The following is an 18,774-nucleotide window of genomic DNA, read 5'->3' as shown; positions in this document are numbered from 1 at the left end:
AAATGTGGTTCCTGCACAACCACAACAGCAACTTGGACAGGTCACGCCGCTTCCTCCTCCACGCTCTCGCTCCCAGGCAGTTGGTCCTGTTACAGTGTGCGACGCCACCTCCTCATCCTCCACCGTGTCCTCGGCCTACACAGCACGTCCAAATCTCGGTTGCCCTTCATCGTACCATGTGTGTAGGGCACGGCGGTGTCAAGCTGTTCTTCACATGGTTTGCCTTGGGGAACGGAGTCACACAGGGGAGGAACTGCTAAAGTTAATTCGTAAAGATATCCGAGTATGGCTTATTCCACGAAATCTGGAAATGGGAACCATGGTGACCGACAACGGGAAGAACATCTTGTCTGCGCTGCGACAAGGAAGTGTGAAACATGCGCCCTGCATGGCAAACGTGTTGAATCTGGTTGTCAAGCACTTCCTCAAGTCTTCACCCCATTTTCAAAACATCCTGAAAATGGCAAGGAAACTGTGCATGCACTTCAGCCACTCGTACACCGCCAAGCACACCTTCCTTGAGCTGCAGCGTCAGAATGGTATCCCACAACATAGTCTTATTTGTGACGTTGCCACAAGTTGGAATTCCACCCTCCATATGTTGGACAGACTTTACGAACAAAGAAAAGCCTTCATCGATTTCTTGATGATCCAAGCAGATAGGAGTACTCTCCTGTGTAACTTCAATGCGAACCAGTGGCAGCTCATACGTGACACCTGCCGTTTGCTGAGGCCCTTTGAGGAAGGCACATTATTTGTGAGTCACCTGGATTATGCCATGAACGACGTAATTCCACTCCTACGTTTCCTACAACAAATTATTGAAACCATGGCTGGTCACGGCAATGGAGACATTGCGCCTACATCTCAAGGCTACATGAGCCCTGTGGGGGCTGAACTGGAGGAGGAGGATGATGAGGAGCAGAGCGGAGCACAGTTTAGGTTGGATGAGATGGCCGGTGTTTCTAGTTTTCGGACAGGAGAGGAGGAGCAGGAGCAGCCAGAGGAGCTGGAGGGTTATGAGGAAGTTGAGATAGAGGACCCAGACACACCGTGGCAGTATGCAGTGGAGATGGGGGCAGGTAGTCCCTCCAAGTCACTGGCGCAAATGGCACGATGCATGCTCAGTTGCTTGCGTAGTGACCCCCGAATTGTCAAAATTCATCAGCGGGATGACTTCTGGATCTCCACCTTATTAGACCCTCACTACCGTCCCAAAATGGGGGCCTTTTTACACCCACTGAGAGGGAGGACAAACTGACCTACTACAGAGAGATTCTACATAGTCAGTTGGCTGATGCCTATCGGCCACATGGTCCATCCACTCGCAGGTCTGACTCGGGGGGGGGGGGGGGGGCCCTCTGTGCTCACCTTCCACTGCCATGGCTGCTGGGGAGGGGAGGAGTGGGAGGAGCAGTACCAGCTCAATCAGCAGCAGCCTGAGTCTACAGTCGCTGATGAGTAGCTTTCTTCACCTGCATAGTGAAGCAACTCATCAGCAGCAGGTAGACAGGGAGCAGGACCTGAACCAGCAGGTGGTGGCATACCTTGACATGGCCATGCCAACAACCATTGAAGATCCGCTGGACTTCTGGGCAGCCAAACTTGATTTATGGCCACAACTAGCAGAGTTTGCCCTGGAAAAGCTGTCCTGCCCGGCCAGTAGTGTGCCATCAGAGCGGTGTTTAGTGCGGCCGGGGCCATAGTCACCCCAAGGCGAACTCGTCTGTCCACCAAAAATGTGGAGAGACTCACGTTTGTCAAGATGAATCAGGGATGGATCAGCCAGGATTTCCAGCCACCAATGCCAGATGCCTCAGAGTAGATTGACCATGCTGCTACACCAACAATTCCCAATTATGGTTGGTTATGAAACCCTCTTGGGTTATCAATTAGGGTTATAAAACCCTCTTTGGTACTGTGATTGCCTGCTCCTGGCTCATTCTGTGTCTTTCAGGAACTACTTGCCTCACTGATGCTTCTGGACTTGGGCCTTTAATTTTTGGATGTTTAGCAGTAGCTAAATATATGCTAAATGCTAATTTCAACATTGATCTTTAAATGTAAGGGGTTGGTTATGAAACCCTCTTGGGTACTGTGAAGGACTGCTCCTGACTAACTTTGCGTCTTTCAGGAAATAATTGCCTCCCTGATGCCTCAGGCCTTGGGCCTTCAATTTTTGGAAGTTTAGCAGTAGCTAATACATGCTTAATGCAAATTTCAACAATGATCTTTAAATTCTCAGCGCTCTGCTAGGACAATCGGTAGTAGAGACATGCGGTGTGTACAAAGGGCAGGGACTTAATGAATCCGAGCTTATGAATTATGAGATTAGGTCCTTTGTACCCACACGGCGGGGTCCGGGACACAAATTTTGATTTAAATTTCAAATAAAAAAATCACACATTTCAATGGTTTCCTCATGCTGCAGCCAACTCCAGGCTGCGTCATTCTGGTAATATATAGTATATAATATATAGAGTGCACTCGCTGTTCTAAATTTTCGTTAACATTTTTTGTCAAAAATGTTTGTCTTTTTATTAGGGATTGTGAAGCTTTGGTGCATACTCATGCATCAGGAAAAACTCCAGCCTTTGTCATTCAGGCAATATATGGTTTACTGATGGCGCTGCTGGGCCTGGGAATTTCAAATTTTCTCATAGGTAGCACCCGCTATCCAAAAGTCTTCTTCATAAATTTCTACAATTGTTGTTTTTTTTTTTTTGGAGGGATTGTGGAGCCCTAGTGTGTACTCATGCATCAGCGAACTCCAGCGTGTGTCATTCATGCAACATATAGGTAGCACCCGCTGTCCTAAATATTCTTAAAATTATTTTTAAAATGGTTGTTTTTTCTTTGGGATTCTGAAGCCCAGGTGTGTACTCAATGCTGCTTCCTGCTACACTCTGTCAGCCCGTTGGTCCTGCGACAGTGTGCTACTCCGTGACCTCATCCTCGTCTGTGTCTTAAGCCTCCACTGCCCGGACAAGTCTCAGTGACCCTTCAGCATACCATGTGTGCAGGTCACGGCGGTGTCACGTTGTTCTTCACATGGTTTGCCTTGGCGAGAAGTCTTGGAAACAATGGCCGGTCAGGGCAATGGAGACGTTGCGCCTAAATCTCACGGCCACATGAGCACTGTGGGGGCTTGTTGGATTTGGTCCTTCCTACCCACACGCTGGGGTCGGGGACATGCAAAGGTTGTTTTAAATTTCAAATCAAAAAATGATGGCGCTGCTGGGCCTGGGTCTGGGAATTTCAAATTTTCTCATGGGTAGCACCCACTATCCAAAATCTTTTTCAAAAATTTCAAAAATTGTGTTGTTTTTTGGGGGGGATTGTGAAGCCCTGGTGTGTACTCGTGCATCAGCCAACTCCAGGCTGTGTCATTCAGGCAATATATGGGTTAATAAAGCTGCTGTGGGGCCTGGGTCTGGTAATTTCAAATTTTCTCATAGGTAGCACCCGCTATCCAAAATCTTTAAAAAAAAAATCTAAAATTGTGGTGTTTTTTGGGGGGGATTGTGAAGCCCAGGTGTGTACTCGTTCATCAGCCAACTCCAGCCTGTGTCATTCAGGCAATATATGGGTTACTGATGCCGCTGTGGGGCCTGGGTCCGGTAATTTCAAATTTTCTCATAGGTAGCACCCGCTATCCAAAATCTTTTCCAAAAATTTCTAAAATTGTGGTGTTTTTTTTTTTGGGGGGGGGGGGATTGTGGAGCCCTGGTGTGTACTCGTGCATCAGCCAACTCCAGGCTGTGTCATTCAGGCAATATATGGGTTATTGATGCCACTGTTGGGCCTGGGTCTGGGAATTTCAAATTTTCTCATAGGTAGCACCCGCTATCCCAAATCTTCGGTTTAAATTTCTTAATTCATCTTTTAATCTTAGGGATTGTGAAGGCCTAGTGCCTACTCATGCTGCTGGCAACTCCGGGCTGTGCCATTCATCCACTATATGGTCTCCTCATGCTGCCAACACCTCCATGTTGTGTCATTCAGCCGCTATATGGTGTCCTCATGCTCCAGCTTCATCCAAGCTGTGTCATTCAGCCACTATGTGGTCTCCTCATGCTGACAACATGTCCATGCTGTGTCATTCAGCCACTATATGGTGTCCTTGTGCTGCCAACACTTCCACGCTGTGCCATTCAGCCACTTTACGGTCTCCTCATGCTGCCAACACCTCCACGCTGTGTCATTCAGCCACTATATGGTGTCCTCATGCTTCAGCTTCATCCAAGCTGTGTCATTCAGCCACTATATGGTGTCCTCATGCTGCCAACACCTCCACACTGTGCCATTCAGCCACTATATGGTGTCCTCATGCTGCCAACACATCCACGCTGTGCCATTCAGCCACTATATGGTCTCCTCATGCTTCAGCCTCAACCAAGCTGTGTCATTCAGCCACTATATGGTGTCCTCATGCTGACAACACCTCCACGCTGTGTCATTCAGCCACTATATGGTGTCCTCATGCTTCAGCCTCATCCAAGCTGTGTCATGCTGCCAACACCTCCACGCTGTGCCATTCAGCCACTATATGGTCTCCTCATGCTGCCAACACCTCCATGCTGTGTCATTCAGTCACTAAATGGTCTCCTGACACTGATGCCACCACCAGGCTTTGTAATTGTGCTGCTGTGCGGCAGTGATTCTAAAAGCGATGCCGGTAATATGCATGTTATTCTGAATAACAGTATTATTTCACTAACCCAGCACACTCCATATGCGTTTTATAATACAGCAAAGTGTTCTATACCCCTATAGAGGCTGTATGTAGGCTAGAAATAGCCTTTTTTTAACATAGATTCGCCGTGAAAAAATTTGGATCGAAACAAACTTTATCGGAAAATTCGGCGAATCGGCCGAATCGAATTTTTGAAAAGTTCGCTCATCTCTACACAGGATCAATAAAATTTGTGATTATAATGTGTTTTTGTAATTTTGCTATTCCCGTACTATATTGTAATACATCAAACATGATATGATATTGTATCGAATTAGAAATCTCATGAGAACTGTGATGTATTTAATGTCGTGGTGGATTGACACCTATGGACTTGACAAAGGGGGCGGAGGCCCTTAAACTTTGTCACTGAACACGTGGGTGTGATCTTTTCTTGCTCCACTGTGAAATTGCTGTGATATGGGCTGCAAGACTAAAGGCCCCTGCTGGAGTGAAATAAAAGCATATTTCAAGCTTACACAGCATGGGCTCTCAGTTATGTATCTGCAACTTTCTATAAAAAGCATGAAGCAAGCAAGTGATATTTGTTCCATGTATTACTCTTTTGAATGTTACACATTAGACCTGTCCATGGGTTTTTATTAGGCCAATTGAGACCAAAAGAATGTCTTTTTGGCCAGTATACATCCTTTGTCTGTTCAGTATATATCCTATGGCTGTCCAGTGTTGGTCCAATGTACATCAGTATACCACAACAAGTAAAGAACGTAATAGCGTAGTAGTCAATGCAATTTTATACAACAGTATCCAGTAAGAAAAACACTGGGTTCTTATTGGTGATAGATGCTTCTGCATAGTATTGGTCAGACTAGTCGATTTAGGTAAATACCCCACCCTGTCTTACTCGACCTGGTATGGGGCCATAAAATGATTTGGTAATGTACTTGTTTCCTGTTGACTTATATGGATCACAAACCACTGGATGTGTTTATCCAGCTAATGTTTTCACATCTTTTATTTCTTTATTTTTGGCAGATGCAACTGAAAATATTTTATCACCAGGAATACAAATGCAACAATCAAGATGTTTTTCAACTGCTGTTAAGATGGGTTTGTAGTAATAATGCATACTATAGCTACAGCTATATATCTAAGCTATATCTACATACTCGCGAATGAAGTGAGCATCCATAAATTTTACACTTTGCTTGACTGTTATATGGGTTGGGTCACAAATAACATATATTTCTGTGTATTTGCTACGTATTTTCCTACCTATTGAAGTTAATGAGTGGCAAAATCACTGAGTGGCAAAATCAATTACTTTAATGGGTAGGAAAATATGCAGCAGCAAAATAAGGTACCCTTAGGGGTATAACTAGAGTCCCATGGGTTCCAGGGCATAATTTGATATATGTTTATGTCCTCCCACCCATTCCCTCAAATAATATACATTCATATTGCCCCCTTTGTGCAAATGAAAATAAAAAAACCCAAAAAACCTCTTTCCATACTCATGCCAAGCAACAGGTCCTCTTCACTGGCTATGTTAAGAGTGCTTACATCCTCAGGTCCCCCAACTTCTTGTAGGCTGCAGGCCTAATGCAACCTGTGGCTTACAAGAGCAGGTCATAAGGCAGAGAGGCAATGGCTTTCTGTTCCGTCATAGTCTTTAATTGAATGTGCATCCATAGTATTGAACTGGACATACCTCTTTTCTGTCTCCTCCTACACTGAATTAAAGGAGATTGCTAGTATAAAAAAGTACCCTTTTCCCATAGGATAGGGTATAAGTGTCAGATCACGGGAGGACTGACCGCTGTCCCCCTCCCTGAATACCCCCCACGGACCTCCTGCGATCTGAAACTTAACTGATATAAGTTTTTATATCCCGAAGTACTCCTTTAAGGTTTGATACCACAGTTGTTAAACATAGAATTGTGATGATCCCATAAGTATAGTATTTAAATGTTCTTACCTTTTTGCTTTCCAAGAAAAGATTTTTCTTTTTTGTATGATTTCCTTGGTGTGCACATGTATATGTAGCCTGTCTTTTGTGTATGTTAAGCATGTTTTTCACATATTACGCATCCTATTTAAATATTTGCTATTGATTTATATATTTCCATTGTCCATTTCTGCTGTTTTGCTACATGAACAGTGTTTTTAGGCAACTGTGTGGCTGCTCAATTTGGAAATCTTACAGCATTGTTATAAAAACATTGTATAATATGGTTGTTAGCATTACTTTGTCAGTATTACCATAAGAAGTAGGATTGGCAAAAAATGTCATGCATAAAATTAGTGATTAAGGAGTACCTGTCATGATCTTATTAAATGTTGTAATTCTCCCAGTTCACTGCCCCCATCATGATAAATCACCCCCTGCCTTTATTTTTATTATTTTTCAGTTTTCTACCTTAATATTGCTCTGTATTTTCTGCTCAGTCTTAGTCAGATTCACAGACTGGGAAGTGGCATTCCCCAGCAGGCATGAAATCACGTGAAGCCATACAGGGAGAAATTTCTCCCTCACTCTGCTACACAAAGCCCAGAGCAGTTCAGTGTGAAAAGAGCTATGATTGGCTAAGGCTGCAAACACCCCCCTCAGCACTCCATTAGGAGGGCACAAACAAAAAATTTTTTCAATGACAGTATTTAAGCTCTATGTTTAGGATTGCTTTTATTCAAATATTCCTTTTTGTTTTTAAACAGGGGATGATATATGCCTTAAAGAACTTAAGTCAACAACTTCTCCAGATGTCCTCTTAAGTCATTGTCACCACTATGATGAGAAAATCAGTCATTTTGCTGCTCAAAGTTTGACCAAAATAATTCAGAAGAACATTGGAACATTTTATAGAAATTCTAGTTTGTTGAGGTTTGAAACTGAGGTCAGAATGCTGCTGGAAAGAGATTACATGAGAAATTGTGAAATAAACTGCTACTTTGAAAAGCTGTACTTCTGGATCCTAGCTGCCATTTACATAAGGATCTATAAGTGCAATGATAGAGATTTAAAGTACCATATGAAGGCCCTGACTCTGAAATGGTACAAGACCAGTCCAAAACCCTTTGAACAACTCTACCAAAACAATTATCTCAAACTCACCAATTCAATGATTGCAAGAATTAAGGATTGGCCAAAGCGGTTGGAAAAAAATGATGCACATGTACAAATGCTAGAAAACTGCATCTCTTTGCTGGATCAAAATGATTTTCAAGTAATTCAAAAGTCAGCAGACATGAATACAGTGGTTAAATATTTAATTCAGCTCCCTTGGGATATAAAGCACATTTTTGTTGTGATTATTACAGAAAAGGTAAGATAGCAAATATTATAATTTAACAATTTCTTTTTACAATTGCTTCCAAATGTTCAACTGTCAAATTAGGTTTATTTACAAAATGTAAAGACTTTCAGCTGTTTGCAAGAAGAGGAAAAAAAAACACACAAAAAAAGTTTTAATATCTCACAACACAATGGATTTAACTCATTCACATTCTATTTATCTCATTCAAATTCTAAACAAAATGCTACTTTCAATGACTAATACAATTTTTGAAATATTTAACCCCCTAAGTACAATTTAAGTTTTTAATTGCAAATATTAAATACAAGGCCAGGAATGGATTTATAAGGGTAAACGTTATTTACTTTACACATGTCCTCCATTTATGATCTTTTCCTGCATTTTTATTCAATGAGTGCAGATAAATAGCTAAACATACGATTTGGTGTTGTCGAGAGCTTCATCATTACAAATTGATCTTCATGATCTTCAAAAATTACACTTCTACTGACCCAAAAGCACAAGGACATTTGGCTCCAGTATGCACAAAATTGTATAAATGAGCAACAGAAATGTTAATATTCTCTAAAATGTATCTTTTTAAGTTTATTTAAGTTTATAACTAGAGGAAGAATGAGGTGCATCCTAAAAAGAGCATCCTGCTTACAGTGAAGCATGGCTTGGTGTCCTTCACAGGGGACAATTATTTTTTAAAAGTTTATCAACCTTTGTTTTCAGAAAAAGCCCTAAAAGATTTTAGATTGGCCTTCACAAACGCCTGACTTAAACCCAACAAATAATATGTGGTGGGATGCATATGTATACCAAAGTATATAAGAGAACAAAAGGTTATTGCTAATGATAAATAGGATAAGATTCCTCAGGAACACTGAACATGTAATGCTCAGCCTAACAGCAAAGGGATACTCTACTAAGTAGTAAAGATGTTTGTTATATGGGGGTTTAATAATTCTGATACAGCAGCCTAAAAATGTTGTGTTTTATGTTGAATTTGGAGAAACCACTTGAGCTATTCATAGGGAGGGGGTTAAAAACGATGAAAACAAAAACTGCCTGGTTTTGCCCATAACAACCACAACTCAGCTTTCATATCTTAACATGCTCTGGTAAAATAAAAGTTGAGCTATTGGCAAATCAGACCAATTTTGTTCACAGTTGTATGCATACCCCTATTTAGCTATTCAAATTGTTGTTTGAACTTTTTCAACAGAACGTAATGGAGGGTTAAATCAATTTGATTACAACTGAAATATATATATATATATATATATATATATATGTTAAGATAATTATTATAATTAGAGATGAACAAACTTTTGAAAAATTCTATTCGGCCTATTCGCCCAAAAAAATAAAAAAATAAAATTGGGTTCGATCCAAATTTATTTGCGGCAAATCTATATGAAAAATGTCTATTTCTGGCCTACAGAGAGCCTCAATAGGGGTGTAGAACACTTTGCTGTGTTCTAACACGCATATAGAGTGTGCTGGGGTAGTGAAATAATACTGTTATTCAGTATGACATGCAGATTACCGACATCGCTTTTAGAGTCACTGCCGCAGAGCGACACAATGACAGAGCCTGGAGGTGGCATCAGTATGAGGAGACCATATAGTGGCTGAATGACACAGCGTGGAGGTGTTGGCAGCATGAGGAGGCCATATAGTGGCTGAATGACACAGCGTGGAGGTGTTGGCAGCATGAGGAGACCATATAGTGTCTGAATGGCACAGCCTGGAGTTGGCTGAAGCATGGGGAGACCCCAGGGCATCACATCCCTAAGAAAAAAAGACAAAGTTTGAAATTTAAACTGAAGATTTTGGGTAACTAGTGCTACTATAACAATTTTTTTTTTTAATTCCCAGGCCCAGCAGCATAAGTAAACCATATATTGGCTAAATGACACAGCCTGGAGTTTGCAGCAGCATGATGAGAAAATTGAAATCTATGATTTTTAAATTTAAATTTAAGATTTTGAAATTTATATCATGGATTTAGTAATTGAAATTTCACTACTCTGCCTGACATACTTATTGCGTATATGAGGGGAGTACAATATGCTTCAGTTCGTTTAAAACAGTATTTGTTTAGAAGAGCAGCAGGTGTGTACTATTGGCTGTCCTTTCACAGTATATAGACCCTTGACAGATTAGCAGGTACAAAATTGTACACTACTTATATGTAGGTATGTGGTATGCACTAAGAGGGCAGAAAAATGTGCTACAGTATGCTTAAAAATGCTTATTTTTACCTGGTTCCCAGTTTACAAAATTCCTTTATAATCAGAAATTGTCAGAATACCACCTGACTATCAAAATAATAAAATGATAGATATGTTCTCTGAAGAAAAGGATCCAGAATTAGATGACAATATGAGTATTGTGTGTTCCAGTGACATAAGCTCATCGGAGGAACAGGAAAACATGATACAACTTAATTCTGCAACTGAAGAACAACAACAAAGAATGAACGATTTAAAGGGGTACTCCGGCGCTAAGACATGTTATCCCCTATCCGTGATCTTGCACACAGCACCCCATTAGAATCAGTCCCCGGAGCACATTCGCTCCGGGTCTGATTACTGGCGATCACGGAGGACTGAGCATTGTGATGTCACAGCCCCGCCCCCGTGTGACAACACGCTCCGCCCCCTCAATGCGAGCCTATGTGAGGGGGTGTGACCCCCGTGGTCGCCAGTAATCAGACCTGGAGCTAATGGGGTGCTGCGTGCAAGATCACGGGGGTCACCAGGGGATAAGATGTCTTAGCGCCGAAGTACCCCTTTAAAGCCTACTGGAACTGAGGAACTTCAAATTGGTAAATCTACCACCTGGGATAGTCAGTCAATTCCAACAGCCGGTGGTCAGTATCCACAGTTCCCTGTTTCTGCTAGTCCTTGGCAATATTCCTTTTATTACTGGTCTGGCATCAACATGGCAATAATGCTGGGGGAGTAACTCAAGGATAGACACATGTTTCCTACATTACACAGTCTATATATGGAGACCATATTGTGGCTGAACAACACAGCCTGGAGGTGGCTGAATTATGAGGAGACAATAGGGCCTCACAATCTCTAAGAATAAAAGATGAATTTTGAAATTTCCATTGAAGATGTATGGTACCTAGTGCTACCATAAACATTTATAGGTAATGTCCTAGGCCCAGCAGCATCACTAAACCATGTAGTTACCGAATGACGCAGACAGGAGCAGTCAGCAGCAGGAGTGCACAAGAGGGTTTCATAACCCCTAAGATTGAAAGATCAATGTTGAAATCTCAAATTAGCATGTATGTAAGCTAGTGCTAACATCCGAAAATGTAAGGCCCAAGCCCAGCAGCATCACTAAGCCAAGTAGTTCCTGAAACACACAGCCTGGAGCAGGCATCAGCATGAGTTTACAAGAGGGCTTCACAACCCCTAACATTATGTTAATGTTGAAATCTGTATAGAAGATGTATGTTAGCTAGTGCTAACATCAAAAAAAATTGGCACAGGGCCAGCAGCATCACTAAACCATATAGTTGCTGAAACACACAGCCTGGATCACGCAGCAGCAGAAGTACACAAGAGGGCTTAATAACCCCTAACATTAAAAGGTGAATATTGAAATCTGTATAGAACATGTATGTTGGCTAGTGCTAACATCCCAAAAATCTAGGCACAGGCCCAGCAGAATGAGTAAGCCAAGTAGTTCCTGTAACACACAGCCTGGATCAGGCAGCAGAATGTGTACATAAGAGGGCTTCACAACCCCTAACATTAAAAGATCAATGTTGAAATCTTTATTGAGCATGTATGTTTGCTAGCGCTACCATAAAAAAATTGTAGGTAATATCCAAGACAGTCCCAGCAGCATCAGAAAACAATATTTTGGCTGAATGACACAGCCTGGAGGTGGGGAAAGCATAAGGAGCCCATATAGTGTCTGAATGGCACAGCCTGGAGGTGGCATCAGGAGTCCTGAAAGGGACTTGACTTGCAAGGAATTTCTGAAACTGGGGACCACCACCTTAATGATGTTTTGCAGTATCCATGGCAGCACAATGAGAGAGCCTGAAGGTGGTAGCATCAGCAGGAGGAGACCATAGAGCAGCACAGTTATAGAGCCTGGAGGTGGTAGCATCAGCAGGAGGAGACCATAGAGCAGCACAATTAGAGAGCCTGGAGGTGACAGTATCAGCATGAGGAGACCATATGGCGGCACAATGACAGTGCCTGGAGGGGGTAGCATCCGCATGAGGAGACCATATGGCGACACAAGGAGAGAGCCTGGAGGTGGTAACATCAGCAGGAGGAGACTATATGGTGGCACAATGACAGAGCGTGGAGGTGGTAGCATTAGCATGAGGAGACCATAGAGCAGCAGAATGAGAAAGCCTGAATGTGGCAGCATCAGCATGAGGAGACCATATTGCGGCACAATGACAGAGCCTGGTGGTGGTAGCAATAGCATGAATACACCATAAAGCAGCACAATGACAGAGCCTGGAGGTGGCAGTAGCAGCATGAGGGCCATACCAACTGAGGGTTAAGTGTGAGGAACCCACTGACTGACTGGGGGTGTCGGATGTCACTTGAGATGAAGTGGATGACCGAGTGATCAATCACGGCTGCTGGGATGCTGGTTGTGACACAACTGCTAGCTGACACTGGGAGCTCAGACCTCTCGCTGCGACTCCGGCTGCCACGCACCCCTACTCTCCTGTGACCTCTGCCTGTGCCTGATGAATTTAGGCCTCTGCCACTCCTCCGTGCACGTCCTGGCAATACTCTTCCTGACATACTTATTGTGTATATGAGGGGAGTACAATACGCTTCACTACACTTAAAACAGTATTTGTCTAGAACAGAAGCAGGTGTGTACTATTGGCTGTCCTTTCACAGTATCTAAGCCCTTGACAGATTAACAAGTACAAAATAGTACACTACTTAGATGCAGGTATGCGGTATGAACTGATTAGGGCAGAAAAATGCGCTACAATATGCCTAATAACTCTGTATTTTTGTAAAACACCAGCCGGTGAGTACTTTAGCTTGGACTTTCACAGTATGTAGACTCTTGACAGATTAACAGGTACAAAATAGTACACTACTTAGATGTACTTATGCGGTATGCACTTAGGAGGGCAGAAAAACATGCTACAATGAGCCTAAAAACTCTGTAATTTTTATAAAACACCAGCTGGTGATTACTTTTGGCTGTCCTTTCACAGTATGCAGGCCCTTGACAGATTAACAGGTACAAAATAGCATACTACTTAGATGTAGGTATGTGGTATGCACTTATGAAGGAAAAAATGCGCTACATTAGACTTGAAAAACGTATTTTCATGAAACAACAGCCAGTGATTAGTTTTCCCTGGTCTTTCACTGTATGTAGGCTTATTACAGATTAACAGGTACAAAAAAGTGCACTACTTAGATGTAGGTATGTGGTTTGCATGTATGAGGGCAAAAGAATGCACTACAGTACACTTGGAAAACTTATTTTCATGAAACAACAGCCAGTGATTAGATTTCCCTGGCATTTCACTGTATGTAGGCTTGTTACAGATTAACAGGTACAAAAATGTGCACTACTTAGATATAGGTATGTGGTATGCACGTATGAGGGCAAAAAAATGCGCTACAGTACACTTGGAAAACGTATTTTCGTAAAACACCAGCCGGTGATTACTTTTGCTTGGACATTTACAGTATATAGGCCATTGACAGATTAACAGGTACAAAATGGTACACTACTTAGATGTAGGTATGTGATATGCACTGAATAGGGCAAAAATGCGCCTAAAAACTCTGTATTTTTGTAAAGCACCAGCCGGTGAGTACTTTTGCTTGGACTTTCACAGTATGTTGGCCCTTGACAGATTAACAGGTATAAAATGGTACACTACCTAGATGTAGGTATGTGGTATGCATGTACAGTGGTCCCTCAACATATGATATTAATTGGTTCCAGGAGAACCATCATATGTTGAAACCATCATATGTCGAGTACATATGTCTATGTAAAAATGGTAATTGGTTCTGGGGCCTCGGAACCATTGTATGTTGAATACATATCTCTATGGGAAACTGCTAATTGGTTCTGGGATGACCATTGTATGTGGAGTGTATGGGGAGTGTTTAACAAACCAGGGTGCCTCCAGCTGTTGCACAACTACAACTCCCAGCATGCATGTACAGCCATTGACTGTCTGGGCATGCTGGGAGTTATAGTTTAGCAACAGCTGGAGGCACACTGATAGGGAAACATTGATCTATGGGGTGTATAGTGTGTATATGTATTGTATGTGATGTGTGACATCGCATACAGTACTGTACAGTTCTTTAAATACCTTCAGGGGGGACATTACGATCCTGCCGACTACAGCTCTATAGGAAAGGAAGGGGAGGGCAGCCAGCAGCTCATTGGATGCCTGCAGCAAGATGCTGCAGGCTATTGGCTATAGCTGCACTGGGGGGGGGGGCTTACACGGAGCTCACAGTGGTAGCCTGCGTGAGTTAGCAGGACAGCATGTGAGTAACAGGAGGCAGAACGGGACACATTAAACAACTATCTGTCAGTTGCTGAAGTTGTCAGCGCTGTCAGATAGCTGTTTGTACGATGGCCCCGACACACAGCAGCATCATATGTCGATGCTGCCTTCAACATAGGTTGGGCTCTGAGAGGCCATGATATGTTGAAATGATCATATGTCGGGGCCATCATAAGTCGGGGGGTCACTGTATTAGGGCAAAAAAATGCGTTACAGTACACTTGGAAAACGTATTTTCGTAAAACACCAGCCGGTGATTACTTTTGTCTGGACTTTCACAGTATCTAGACTTGTTCCAGTAAAAAATAGTAGACTGCTTTGATGTAGGTATGTGGTATGCACGTATGAGGGCAGAAAAATGCACTACAGTCCATTGAAAGAAAACATATTTTTGCACAGCAGCAGGACACAACAGTGCAGCACCACAAAAAATAAATAAATAAACCCCAAATTGCACTCTGTCACAGAGTTTTAAGAATGGTGTGAACTGCTGGTTATTATACCGTCTACAGGCTAGTATAAGCAACAGATGATTTCTTGTGGAAAAAATTCACAGAATTGCTCTGAAAAATCATTCCTGCCTCCTTTGATAAGGTTCATGAAGTTTAGGCAGCTTGTTAAAATGTATGAGGCAACAAAAAGCTATCTGCCCCTCTCTGATAAAATGCTGAATAAAGTGACTGGGAGTTTAGTGGCTGGCGTAAAAATCCTTCTCAGTGAGAACAAGCACTGCTCTCTGTCCACAACGCTGATGTGACTAGCAGTTTGAAGTGGAACACTGCGGTATGATCAATTTAGCCTGTCTGTGTAACACACAGAGACACGCTGTCCGTCCTATCCCTCTGCAGTGTATGGCATGAAATGAGCAGTCGCAAAATGGCTGCCGATTACATAGGGCTGTGACATCACAGGGGTGAATGAACGCTGATAGGCTGCATCATGCATGTGATTCAGGGTCATCCCGCCTACCTCCCTTCCCGCCTTGCCTTCCCGCCTTCCCAGCATCCCCTGCCCCATGTACTGACATGTGGATCCACCATTGTAGGTGTCCTTGAGTCTGGAAAGCTGTAAAATGGAGTTTAATGAAGCAATTTGCGTGATAGAATCGCGGCGATATTCGCATTCGTTGCGAATCGAATAAATCCGGAAATTCGTAACAAATTCAGGTTTGTCTGCTTCGGCACACTCATCTCTAGCTGCAGTAAAAATCCTTTTCAGTGAAAAAAAGCACTGCTCTCTGTCCACCAGAACTCTAATGTGACCAAGAGGTGACACGCTGCTGTAATAAGCTTTTCTGTGTAACACACACAGCGATGTCCGTCATATCTCTCTGCAGTGTAAAGAATGAAGTGATTAGAAAGAATTTGGCTGCCGATTTATATAGGGCTGTGACATCACAGGGGTGACTGGCTGCTGATAGGCGGTATCTTGCATGTGATTCAGGGTCATCCCGCCTACCTGCCTTCCAGCCTTCCTTGCCCCATGTAATGACATGTGGATCCATCATTTTAGATGCCCTGGAGCCTGGACGGCACTAAATGGAGTTTAATTAAGCAATGCGCGCGATATTCACATTAATTGCAAATCGAATTTTTCATGAAATTCTTAACGACTTTGGGTTCGTCAGCTTCGAGTCGCTCATCTCTAGTCAGTAGCTCACCATTTGTACAAAAAGGGATCTCACTGCAGCACACATAATCCAGTAAAATTAGTGATATATTCCATAAAAAGAAGTGTTTTCACAGCAAGTGGCGAAGTTTCGACCAGGCTCACCCAGTCATTATGAAGCAGTGCACATTCCAAAATTCACACACATATACAGTGGTCCCTCAACATACAATGGTAATACATTCCAAATGAACCAGTTAGTTGAAACCATCGTATGTTGAGGAATCCGTGCAATGTAGTAAAGTATAGGAAGTTATACTCACCTGTCCCCGCCGCTCTGGACCATCACCGCTGCCCTGGATGTCGCCCTCCATCGCTGTCGCCGCGTCCTCGGGGTGTCCCCACCGCTCCGGACCATCTCTGCTGCCTGGGATCATCGCTCTTCATCGCCGTCATCACGTCATTGCGCATGCCGCTCCTATTGGATGATGGGACTGCGTACGCGACGACATGATGATGAAGGAGAGCGATGGCGATGCAGGGGATCCTGAAGAGAACAATCCGGAGCGCCTGGGACAGGTGAGTGATCATCACCGGACCACACGGAGCACCTTAAACGGCAATCCAGCAGCAGCTGAAGCAGTCTGCGTTGCCAGATAGCTGTTTATGCGATGGCCCCGACATACAAAAGCATCATATGTTGATGCTGCCTTCAACATGCGATGGCCTCTGAGAGGCCATCATATGTTGAAATTATTGTAAGTCGGGGACATCGTTGGTCAGGGGGTCACTGTATTGAGGTATCAATCAACTGATACCTAAAGTGCAATAATTACATCATCAGTAAAAACAGTGTAAAAATATTAGCATAGTGTCATGAAATATTATCAAGCACTGCCGATACAGTACATAATTGAATAAATGTCCACAAATCTGTATATCATAATTATCAACTTTGAGGTGGAGACAACCCAACACTCTCCGGATGTAAACAACAGCCACCATTATATATATATATATATATATATATATATATATATATATATATATATATATATTAGAAATGAGTGAAATGAGTGATTCGATTTGTCACGAACTTCTCGGCTCGACAGACTCTCTCCTAGGACTGTATCCACCTTTTCCAGCCCACCGGAGCACCTGAAAGCTGAACTAATTTATGCAGGCTAAAGTCTGCAACTGCAGAGCCGCGAAGTTTGTGACGAATCGAATCACTGTAAGTTCGCTTATCTCTAATATTTTATATATATATACATATGTATATATACAGTATAAATATATATATATATATATATATATATATATTTAGTAAGCAAAGGCTTGAAAAAGGTCTCATTGTGCAGACCGAAACGTAGCACCTCTTTGACTTGATGGGTGAATAAATCCACTTGATCACATTTTTATTGGAGTGCTGCTTCTTCTTCTTTGGATCTTCAAGTCGTGGGATATTGAGTCACATCCCTAGGAGCTGAGCACCCATGTGGACTCAGAGTCCCTATCATAGTGCCGGTTCCTATATATATATATATATATATATATATATATATATATATATATATATATACACATATATATATATATATATACACATATACATATATAGTCTAAAGACATTTACCATTTTCAAAGATGGTATAAAATGTAGACATATCAGAGAGTTTCTGATCACTACCTACTATAGAATTGCTTCCACTCATCCTCGGTAGAAAACATGCAATATGTCTTCAGAACAGGAGTTGAGTTCTAATCCATGGAGTAATTTGGATTCATATTGTTAAATGAGTACGATCTGTTTCAGAACACCTTTCAACAGGGACATGCCCAGACATTTTGGGGGGCATAATTCTTTAAATGGGCACAGTCACCAACTTTTTTTTTTGATATGTTGTAGTACTTATGTACTACTACATATCTCCAATGTACTTTCATTATTTTTTTTAAAATTAAAATAGTTTATTTTACATGTGAAAACCGGCTACTAGGGGTCTCGCTCCTAGTGGCCGGCTGCAGCTTGGCGTGACGTCATGCCTGAATTCGGACCAATGCCGTCTGGGCAATCGGTCCTAATTCATTCAGGCTGTGCTCGCTCCCCTGCCTGTCAATCAGACAGGCGGGAGCGAGCGCTGAGAACAGAGGATGCGCGCATTGGCTCACACGGCGGCCCCACCTCCCTGCATACACACGCCGCTGCTGACTAAGTCCTGCACTCCACACCTGAACTTGGATATGTCTTTTTTGGGGTGGGGTGGGGAGCGGGTTGCGGGGTTCGGTGAGTGGGTTGCAGGGTTTGGAGTTGCGTGGTTCAGGGTTGCGGGGTGCGGGGTTTAGGGGAGCGGGTTTCACGGCCGTAACAAAGATATTGTCTTCAACACAGGGTGCCTCCATTTGTTTCACCACTACAACTTCCAGCATGCCCTGACAGCCAATAGATGTCAGGGCAAGCTGGGAGTTGTAGTGGTGAAACAGCTGGAGGCACCCTGTATAGTGAACTAAGGGCGGAAGTCGGCCCCCCAGCAGGCATCATTGATGTTGTGCCTGCTGGGGAAGTCTGCCTGGTAAGTGAGCACACTACCAGGCAGACGAAAAGGCATTTC

General features: G+C 42.8%; 1 protein-coding gene across 1 annotated transcript in view; it reads left to right on the top strand.

Annotated features, from left to right (window-relative positions):
* The window catches only part of LOC130281706 (uncharacterized), a 189,027-nt gene that overhangs the window by 57,825 nt on the left and 112,428 nt on the right, over positions 1–18,774 (top strand). Inside the window, exons 7-8 of the mRNA XM_056529220.1 lie at positions 5,732–5,806; positions 7,412–8,019. Coding sequence (XP_056385195.1) covers positions 5,732–5,806; positions 7,412–8,019 — 683 coding nt within the window. The remainder of the gene's footprint in view (positions 1–5,731; positions 5,807–7,411; positions 8,020–18,774) is intronic.

Source organism: Hyla sarda, chromosome 7, assembly GCF_029499605.1.
Source record: "Hyla sarda isolate aHylSar1 chromosome 7, aHylSar1.hap1, whole genome shotgun sequence".
Classification (NCBI taxonomy): Eukaryota; Metazoa; Chordata; class Amphibia; order Anura; family Hylidae; genus Hyla; species Hyla sarda.
The sequence above is the reverse complement of the archived record's forward strand: the minus strand, read 5'-3'. Positions and strand labels throughout refer to the sequence as shown.